Source organism: Botryllus schlosseri, chromosome 1 (assembly GCF_051294905.1).
Source record: "Botryllus schlosseri isolate E-star chromosome 1, Bs_hap1, whole genome shotgun sequence".
NCBI classification, from domain to species: Eukaryota; Metazoa; Chordata; class Ascidiacea; order Stolidobranchia; family Styelidae; genus Botryllus; species Botryllus schlosseri.
In genome coordinates this window covers 24,201,174-24,212,484 of record NC_137236.1, presented here as the reverse complement: position 1 = coordinate 24,212,484, position 11,311 = coordinate 24,201,174, and the positions used below count along the sequence as shown (strand labels likewise).

Below are 11,311 nucleotides of genomic sequence, written 5' to 3'. Positions count from 1 at the left end.
TAGTCTGTGCTTAGCTTTACACCTTCTTCTGTGGCACCATTAACGACTTTGACAGAACCGATGTATGAGCTCATTCTGGTGTAGGAATCTGATAAGTTCCAAACATCAACCGGTTGAGTTAGCCACGCCCCAGAGCATTCAAAAAGGTCAAATATATACCACGACTATGGCCCAATAATAGCAGACAAAGTAGTGTCCTTGTTGATATGTACAGTTGCACTTAACGAGTCTGGGCCCCTTCTGAAACTTGAAGTTCGCTCTACCTGCAGGAGCGTCTTTGCTATATTTTCTCGGGTTTCAATGCTTTCACTCGGCGAAAACAAGGCATATACAGCGGTTTCTTCCACGATATACCAGTCATACTTTAAAAGCTTTTTAAAGCAGCTTTTGTAAACTTGATCATCATGTTCCTTGTAACTCAACATGTCCTGGGTTAATCTCAAGTCATTACCGGCTGCATCACGATCGATGCTGGAATCAACCCAGGCAGGTATACAAAAGTGAACTAAGAACAAATTGAAGCGATGCAGTAGTTCCACTTCTTCAGATTTGTAATGTAACTGATAAGCCCACATTAACATCTTCTGATCATACAGAATCGTGCCCATCCATCTTGCATGGTGGGTCGCACCAGGTTTGTGATGATGTATATCTTCACCTGCACCGAGAAGAGCAAGAGCATCAGTCACACATTGTCTGTAGTCATCCCGTGTGAAGAAATCTTTTCTGGTCAGTAGTAGCTTGAAGATATTAACTGTCCTTGCTGCTCGTTCTTTGAAACATATACGAATAGTCAGAGTCTTGAATTGCTGTTTTCTGTCAAAACTGATCTAGCTCTTCTTAAGGTGGCCATATCACGCCATCTTTCGCGCAGGTGTTGAAGTGATCGCAGCACATGAAATTTCTGCATTGTCGCAATCCGCGCGATTTTCCACACTGTCATTACCTCATCCACCACCACATTACTTAGTTCATGAGTAGGAGTTGATTGAGGACAATGCTCTTTCAGATGCATAAATTATCTCATTACTTCTCGTATAGTAGGTAATCTCGAGCCACATACATGATCGGAAGTATATCTGACCAAGTATGGTACTGCTCAGATTTGGATCTTGTTCTTCGCTGCGGCATGTGTACAATCTTACGCCGTTTTGCCTCTGCAATGACTGCAATATTGTTGCTCCAAATCATAAACTACTGCTTTCGACTCTAAAGCCTATAAAGAACACATGTTACAGTACTACTAAATGACTCATCAACCCACAACGTGCTTGTACAGAACCAAAGCCGCTACTAACAGTCTCGACCTCAGCAAAGCAGACTGTCAATTTAGTAAAGCGAAGCACCTGAATCCGAGTCAGCTGTTGCAGTAATCATTGGAGCTCAGCCGATTATCCAATCACGAACCGTGCTTTCGTGATTGCCCGCCTTTTCGCAACTTTGCTGACGGTGGCCCGCCCACTCTTCACCAACGACTATGGATTACTTTCGGTAGCTCTGTGGATTGCCGTGATTCACTCACAGCATTGGCATGATACTGTTACTATGGATTACTAGAGGAGTTACGAATCCCGATTAGTCGCGAGACAGATAATGGTAAATCGAAAAAAAAACGGAACACAAGTTGAAGCAACATAGCATAAGGTAGCAAGCAGTGGTGGTGTGAACGTAAGGTTTACGTTCGCGTTCAGTGTGTGAACCTCAGAAATTTAGAGGTTCACGTTCACAAACGAGCCTTGGTAGATTCTGTACTGTGAACTTTTGTCATATATTACAATTTTAACTTCATTATATCATCTTTGGTTGAAATTTATTGCATTTTACCTGCGGGTCACTCTATGCACAGCGCTAGCAGCATGAAAAAGCAACACTAAACGAGCATGTACCTTAGGGTTGTTCAAAATCTGGAAAATGTTTGGAATTCTGCGTGTCCATCGCTTATTCTGTAGATTATTGTTAAAAAACAATAATGGGCTTGAAAGAAGCTCCCAGGAAAGCCTCTAACATTTGTCTAAATGCGTTTGAAAGTCGTTGTTGAAGAGTGGGCGGGCAACCGACAGCAGAGGCGGGCAATCACGAAACAACGGTTCTTGATTGGGTAATCGGCTAAGCTTCACTGATTACTGCAACAGCTGACTCGGATTCGGGAGCTTCGCTTTACTAAATTGAAAGTCTGTTTTGCTGAGGTAGAGTCTGTTAGTAGCGGTTGTGGTTCTGTACAAGCGCGTTGTGTGTTGATGAGTCATTAGTAGTACTGTAACACGTGTTCTTTGAATGCTTCAGAGTCGATAGCAGTAGTTTATGCTTTGGAGCAACAATAGTGCAGTCATGGCAGAGGCAAAACGGCGAAAGATTGCACACATGCCGCAGCGAAGAACAAGATCCAAATCTGAGCAGTACTTGGTCGGATATACTTGCGATTACATCTGTGGCTCGAGATTACCTACTATACGAGAAGTAATGAGTTACTTGCTGCATCTGAAAGAGCATTGTCCTCAGTCAACCCCTGCTCATGAACTATGTACTGTGGTGGTGGATGATGTAATGACAGTGTGGAAAATGGCGAGAATTGCGACAATGCAGAAATCACATGTGGTGCGATCACTTCAAAACCTGCACGAAAGATGGCGTGATCTGAAGAATAATCCGAAACAGGAAAGTGATCCCAAGGGTAAGAGGACAAAATTCACTGATGATTTGGACAAGCTGTGGGATATTGGAAGTAGAGATGCCATAACAACAATAAAAAATGACATTTATCTATCACATGAAAGAAAGCTTGAAGACATTGCATTTTATGAAGATCAGCGGCAATCTCGCCAGTCAATAATGTTGAGAAGAGACAAAATTCTGGCTAAAGACCTCAAAAAGAAAACAGCAGCCATTGCAGATCAAACTGTTGAAAACGTTTCACACGACTCAAGTTGTGACTATGTTGTTTTAGCATCATCGTCATCTTCAAAAGAGGGTGACAGTTTGAGTTCAAGTTCTGACTATGATGCTGATGTTGGACTTGGCACCCCGACCCAATCCATTAAACTGATGGCACCTAAAAATATTATGAAAAATACGCATGTTTCCCAAGCTCTGGATCGATTGCAAGTAACTGACAACGATGTTGATGGGACCATTTATTAAGGCTTGTGGAGGAGATATAGCCATGTTCTCCCTGTCAAGATCTTCAACGAAGAGAGCCAGGGAAACAAATCGCCTGAAATATCTCAGGACATTTTGGAAAAATTTGCCGAAAATAGACCACAGCATGTTGCCATTCATTGGGATGGAAAGCTCACAGAGGATAGATTAGGAAATCGATATGAAGCTTTGTCAATTGTTCTATCTTGTCAACCTCAATACTCGGAAGGAAAACTACTTGGAATTCAGAAGATACAAAATGCGGCAGGTCAGACACAAGCTGAAACTACTTTCGACATAATTAAAAAGTGGGATATACAAGATGCTGTAACAGCTTTGGTTTTTGGCACCACAGCAAGCAACAGCGGCTGGAAGAAGGGTGCAGCGAAGATCCTTGAGGACCTTCTAGGAAAGAAGGTTTTTTACCATGCGTGTCGGCACCATGTGTATGAGCTAGTAGTCAAAGACGTCTGGAAATGTTTATTTGGAAAAGCAACAACCGGACCAGAGAACACATGGTTTGCCCACCTTAAGAAGAGCTGGAGCAGTCTTGACAGAAAAAAGCAATTCAAGACTCTGACTATTCCTATATGCTTTAAAGAACGAGCAGCAATGACAGTTGAGAACTTCAAGCTACTACTCGCCAGAAAAGATTTCTTCACATGGGATGACTACAAACAATGTGTGACTAATGCTCTTGCTCTTCTCGGTGCAGATGGAGATATACATCATCACAAACCTGGTGCAACACACCATGCAAGATGGATGGGCACAATTCTGTATGCTCAGAAGATGTTCATGTGGGCTGATCAGTTACATTACAAATCTGAAGAAGTGGAACTGCTGCATCGCTTCAATTTATTTTTAGTTCTCTTTTATATCCCTGCCTGGGTTGCTTCCAGCATCGGTCGTGATGCAGCCGGTAATGACTTGAGATTCATCCAGGACATGTTGAGTTACAAGGAACATGATGAACAAGTTTCCAAAGCTGCTTCACAAAAGCTTTTAAAGCATGACTGGTATATCGTGGAGGAAACCGCTGTATATGCCTTGTTTTCGCCGAGTGAAAGCAATGAAACCCGAGAAAATATGGCAAAGACGCTCCTGCAGGTAGAGCGAACTTCAAGTTTCAGGAGAGGCCCGCCCTCGTTGAATGCAACTGTACACATCAACAAGGACACTACTTTGTCTGATTTTATTGGGCCACAGTCGTGGTACATATTTGATGTTTTTGAATGCTCTGGGGCGTGGCTAGCTCAACCGGTTGATGTTTGGCACTTATCAGATTCCTACACCAGAATGAGCTCCTACATCAGTTCTGTCAAAGTCGTTAATGATGCCGCAGAACGAGGTGTAAAGCTAAGCACAGACTATGCTGCAATCTTGACTGGCAATGAACAACAAAGAGACAGTCTGCTTCAAGCTGTGGAACAGCATAGGAAGACAGTTGGAGACAGCAGGAAGTCAACTCTAATCAAAAGCCTGTAATCTGCAACTTGTGCCTGACAATGCAACACTGATCTGCAACGTACTTTTTTAATGTCTTTTGTAAATAGTGCTTTTCGCCTTCATTCAATTGTGAATAAAAAGTGTAATATGCGTCTGTTTATGGGTGAGATGTCGACCAGTCATAACAAGTACTACTGAGATGTTGACTCCTGGTGGTAAATTTTTGAGTTTCACTCACTGTCAGTAACTTTTGGAAAGGTTGAAGGTAGCAATATGCATGCATCTAGTTTATTCGTATCTCAACTAGCGAGAGCACCTGTGCTATACATAGCACTTTCTGCAGGTAGATATTACCTTAGGCGGTTGCGATGTTGTACTATGGACTCTTGATGACAACATTAACAAAGGCAATATATCATGTCTGTAATGCCACCAACAGAAACGACTGCACAACAGCACGCAAAAATCGTTACCAGCAGTGTTCACAAAGTCGGTCTTTCAGCCAATCACTAGCTTATTATTACCGGCTTCAACCAATCAGGATTAATGGCTTCTCTTTGCCCGCCCACTTCATCGATTCCCCGCCCACTCGCCGACGGCTACTTTCAAACGCATTTAGACAAATATTACCGGCTTTCCTGCGAGCTTCTTTCAAGCCCATTATTGTTTTTTAACAATAATCTACAGAATAAGCGATGGACACGCAGAATTCCAAACATTTTCCAAATTTTGAACAACCCTAATGTACCTTAACAATCCTAAATACTTTACTTGCTTCGTTACAAAAGTTTGCTTTAAATATCCAGCTGTCCGTTTGTGAATATTTAGTGACTCTATGCTATGAACTTACCCGCAATCACACAACATCAACAGCGAAATGCACTACAGTGACTACCCGAAGTCAGCGATTGATGCTTATTCAACCAATCAATGGAATTGATATCGTTGTCTGATGGTAAAATCTAGCAGGCGCACGGGGTCAATCATGACTTCATATGTTTACTGTATCATAAAAACCAAATCCGTGCGATCGGGGTGTTGGTTATACCGATATATAACTTGTTAATCGGTTAATATCGAGAGCAAGTATAGAAACCTGTATGACGCTTTGCTCAATATCAACGTAGCAATACTCAGACGCCGAATACATTTTCCGGTCTGGCCAATTACCTTGTAAGTCCTCGTCGAAATTGTTGGCAAAGCGGCGGACCATATTAATTATATGGAATTAATATATCATTTGATTGTCGCAGTTGATACATTAGGCGACGTTTAAAACGTGAACTTAAGCATTGTGATATTATCTGGCCCCAGTCCTCGCTAGGTATCCCTTCACAGAAATGTCGTCGGGTTGGTTTTAGCAACATGACTTCACGAGGCGTCATGCGGCTCACGTTCGCATTCACACAGAACCTTTCAAAAAAGTTCGCGTTCACACGAGCCTGAACCCTCTGAGGTTCACACCATCCCTATAGTAGCGAGCTCTAATGTGCCCACTCACCTTGATCGTTTTGAATCCTATTTTTCAAGATATCAGGCCAAATCCTCAACACAAACATGTGAGGTTTCCTCCCTTTCGACAAACTGGAGCCTCCGGAACCTTCGTGTCAGCTCTCAAAAACGGTTTCTGCCAGCAAGCATTTTTCACTCGTTTCAAATACGTTGTATTTTGGATGGGAGTACAGAACAGGTTCCAAGACCTGGTCATCTAAGCCCTAGTAGACGTTCTTATACAAAACTCAACAACTTGTTTGGTTTTAGTGAAGTTGTTGAAATCGCAATAATGAGACTCTTGATAACTTAAGCTAAATAGTAGCCAGCTTGATGCACATCTGAACAAAATGTTGTTAATAATCTTCACCTTTTTCTTTGTGTAACAATTTTCGGTTAGTGCAAAAGAAATTTATTTTACAAAAAGTGCGAATGGAAATCAAAAAGGTTGAAAAGCACTGCTTTAAAGTCTTAGAAATCAATTCGAACCCTTTGTTGTTTAATCATCTTGAAGTAAATGACCTGGATCCCTTTGCAGAATCGTTGGCTTCAAGATTACAGGAAAAACGTCTCCTGCGCCCTGCGCAGCATAGATTTTATATCGAATATTTTTCAGGAGCCTATTTGGTATATTGCAATGCCATAAGTCATATTCTGTCAGAAGCGGGTTTGCCTGAATACGATTCTGAGGAATGGAGAGTATATTTATTTACACGCCCTAATGGCAGCCAAGTTAGACCCATTGCTACTAAAGATTTGGTTACTCTAAAATAAAAATATGAAGACATCAAGCTTGTTTTATATGAGCAGTGTGGTTGGCAAATCTGTGTCGACTTGAAAATATTGAACTGTTTACTAGTATAGCGTGCTCTGGTCGTGGGCGCGCCTCCTGCTAGGTCCGCGACTCGGTAAGACAAAGTAGACACGTCAGCATTACTCTCTTATTTAAATAACTAAAGTACAACGATGCTCGTCCGACGGAGACTAAAAGCGATCGCTCCTCGGACGGTGACCAAATGGCGACTCCCATCGGAGTGCCACATAACATCGGGTAGGCTACCATGCGAATCGGCAAGGGCAATCAATCCGAGCAATAGAGTAATCAATGAGAGGTACGCCACACTAGGCCAACAATCGGGATAAAAATAGTCTCCCTGTATTCTTCTGTATTGGAATTCAAGAGCAAAACAGCAACATTGGCGTTCAAGAGATATTTTGATGACTGGCGAGAAAAACATTATTCATGAACCACTGGTGTCATCAGAAGTGACCATTCGTTCTAGGCCCTAGGGTGCAGGTTCGTGTGAACGCAAACCTTCTTGAAAGGTTCTGTGTGAAAGCGAACGTGAACCGTATGGCGTCACGTGACGTCACATTGCTAATTCCGACCCTAGAGAGAGAGAGAGAGAGAGAGAGAGAGTCTTTATTTTCATCAAACCAAAATACATAACACACGGCAGTGGTGGTGGTACAGAAAATATGCATGCACAGTATTCGGTATTAGATAGGAATGATCGATTAGACCGTGAAGGTCATCTAGTCTGATCACCAGCATCAAACAGGTACACTTGACTCTAAACAGTCTGGCTGTAAAAAATGTTACAGTAGTTAAAAAAAATAAAATAGAAGAAAAATTAAACGATGGTAGCAAATGATCAATGAAGCAATGTCTGGGCGAGGTAGGGCAACAGTGTTAGTGTAACTATAAGAGGTGATCAAGTAGGGCTTTTCTGAATCTATTATAGGGCAATTCACGGATATGTGGTGGTAATGCATTCCAGATGATAGGTCCCGAGTAGTCGATGGACCTCTTAGTTAAGATGCTATTGGGCGGGGGTAAGTAGATATTTCCTTTAGACGAGGATCTCGTGTAATGGGAGTGGACATTTTTGACAGGCATGAAAAAGTCATCAAACACAGGAGGCAAACTAAAGGAAAAATATTTGTGAATGACTTTTGATACTTCGAAGCGATATAGGTCGTCAACTTGCAAAATTCGGTGCTTACGGTAGTAAGGCGATAGTTTGGTACGTAAAGGTACAGATGAGATCAGCCGTATCGCACGGTTTTGCAGGGTTCGAATTCTGCACAGAAATGTTTTGCATGCACTTCCCCATACTACGATTCCATATTGCAGGTGAGAGTGGAAAAGAGAAAAATATATGGTTCGTAGTATTGATCTGGAAACCAAAGATTGCAGACGGGTCATTATTCCCACACATCGAGCTAGTTTTGATATTATGCATTCAATATGCTGCTTCCAAGACATTTTAGCATCAATGGTGACACCGAGATATTTTGCTGAGTCACATATGGAGATTTGTTTATGATGATGTTCACAGTGAAACTATGATTGGCATTATTGAAAAGGAGCATCTCGGTCTTATCTGCATTCAAGCTTAGTTTGTTTGCTTGCAGCCATCTCGACACTTTTGGGAGTTCCCTATTCACGGATGCATGCAAATCATTGACAGTGTTGGAGATTATGAAGAGGTGAGTATCATCAGCGCAAATAGGGTTGTGCGGAATAAAGATGCATTAACAATGTCGTTAATATAAATGAGGAAAAAAGTCGGTCCAACTACTGAGCCTTGTGGGACTCCACAAGTTATATCTCTGGTAGTCGATCTTAATGTCCCCAGTTTAACAGATTGTTTGCGGTTTGCCAGGTAGCTTTCAAGTAGAGTTGCTGCAATACCCCTGATTCAATAGTGTTCTAGCTTGTATCTTAAGATTCTGTGGTTAACTGTGTCGAAAGCTTTGCGGAGGCCAAAGAAGTTATATATTAATGTACTGTACACAAATATACCTAGCAACGACTCAGGTCGCAATATGCCATAATACTGAAGTACATGTTGACTTTTTAAACGTCAGAAAATGTATCACTGGAGCAAACAAATGATATAAAAATCCCATAAAATAAATATCTCCCGTCGCTTTGCGAGCAATTTCGACGAGGAATTGCAAGGTAATGTAAGCTTACGCCTCAACTGTCGAGGCTAGACCGGACAATGTATTCGGCGTCCGACTCTGAGCAGATGGATCCCGAAAAACACGCTTAATTTATTACATTAGACAACGACCATTTTTACTATATCAATTAGAATGATTGATTGAATAAGTATCATTTGCTGACTACTTGAACCTCATGTTTACACCATCCCTAAGTCCTTCCCTTGTATACCAAACTTGGGCTTATAAAGTAACGCGTTAAAGCTCTTAATCTTCATGGAAAAAGCTTTGAATGCATGTGATGATTCAAGTTGCCCAGGTTAGCTAGAGTTTAACTAAAATCTGGGAGAGAACCCTTTGATTTACCGCTAGCTCGCGATCGCCCTGGCACCACTCGTAATCTACACATTGTAGCCTACGTTTCCAGTGAATTAGGCGAACTCACTGATAACTCGTTGTCTTTACACCCAGAGTAGAATTCAGAAAGTTTCCCTCTCGTCAATTCGCAGTTTTCGAACTGAATCCCTTTACAACCGACGGCGTTGAGTGTATTGGCGATTTCGCGATATCCATCTACAGGCATCTTGGCATCCGCTATTCTCAGTTGCGATAGCTGTGAAAGAAGATGTATTCAAAATGACTGTTTTACAGTGCAGGTAACGGTCCATTCAATTAGTTGATTATTCGAAAGCTCGTGCAGTTGGCATTACCAATAGACAGAGCGATGCGATTACGTATAAACGAATTTTCCTTATACCTGCTACGTCAAATTTTCTTGTCCTAATTTCGGAAAAAAGTACTACCTTATATGTTAACAGCAAATTTTTCCAGCTCACAGATACCTGATTTTTGGTGCCGGTCACGGCAAAACATTCCAGCTTCTGTTTTGTCAAATCGCAGTCTCCAAAAAAGACTGTCGAACATCCCGTGATATGGATGATATTTACAACGTTGCAGTAGACATCTGGCGTCATCCTCCCGTCCCATATCAACAGCTCGGAAAGCTGAATGATAACACACCCTTTTAGTTGCTGATACACGACATCGTTCGATACAATGTCTGACATACATCTCACTATCGACTTAAATTGTCGGCTGACTGATACCAAACATCAAACGATTAAAGAAAAAAATAGGGTTGCATTTCATTTTCGGCAGCTTTTATATAACCCATGAATGGCCTGTGATTTATTTCCCATTCCACCTGTAAATTTATTTTCTGTTCACACATATTCTCAATTTTTGCGTGCATTGATACATCCTTACATTTTCAGTTGTATATGCCACATTTAACAAAATAATGTCCAAATCGATTCTATGAAAAGGTAGTAGCGTAATCAGTTGAAATGCCTTTATTAATACGACAATAAATAATAACCAGCATGTACCCAGATTTATCAGAACACGTGCATCACGCTCGGTGAAAAGTTCATCCGCTCAAGCTTGATGCTCAGCGATCAAAGGCCATTAATTCCGCCATCGGCAAATTATCTGTTGGATAATTCGATTTGTGCAAATAATTACACTGGTCAACAAAATGAAGAAAAAAAAATTGGCAGAACATCAGAGGATTTTCGAGGTTGCTGATTACAAATATCACATTAGTTTTGGCAGATTGGCACTAGAAAAAAATATATTTATACCCCTAAAAAAGCTTACAATCACTGTCTTTACCCTTGAATATTTCACTAGATAGGAAGTAAATCTTAGATTTTTCTACTATTATACTGCGCATAAATAAATAATAGGCAATGATGAACACTCATGTCGTTCTCAGTTATTCCATCATTATTACCATGACCCGATGCGAGAACTTTGTTTGTTAAGAAAGCAGTACCTCAAGCCTAGAAATTGTACTTTTGCCCAATGGAAATATAGTTTCTGCTGTCCAATTGGACATTCTACCAAGATGAAAGAGGAGTATAAAGCTATCAAGTTTGTCTCCGGAAAGCTTAATTAAAATACTCATATGCGTCTCATCTCTTCCGACTTGTAAATGGATAATTTTTCCGTAAAGCTAACAAAGTGGGTACACCTAGATTCCATATGAAACGAGAAGCTTAAATCTGGAGTCTTTGATGGATCTCAGATTCGAATACGGACTAAGGATTACAATATCATATTAAGAATCGTGCTCACTGCATAGAATCACTTCTAGGATGTAGTAATAAAACTTTTTGGACGATCACAAAACACCCAACCATTGTAACAGATGGTCCGAGAATTGGCATTTGCATATGGAAACCTTTGAGCAAACATGAGCTTTAAATCTCACTTCCTGTTC

The 11,311-nt window shown here is 41.1% G+C and overlaps 1 protein-coding gene across 1 annotated transcript in view; it reads right to left on the bottom strand.

Annotated features, from left to right (window-relative positions):
• The window catches only part of LOC145434400 (uncharacterized), a 110,336-nt gene extending 100,717 nt beyond the window's left edge, over window positions 1-9,619 (bottom strand). Inside the window, exon 1 of the mRNA XM_080311760.1 lies at window positions 9,473-9,619. Within this exon, the coding sequence (XP_080167886.1) occupies window positions 9,473-9,610 (138 nt within the window). The 5' untranslated portion in view covers window positions 9,611-9,619. The remainder of the gene's footprint in view (window positions 1-9,472) is intronic.
• Between the last annotated feature and the right edge of the window lie 1,692 nt (window positions 9,620-11,311).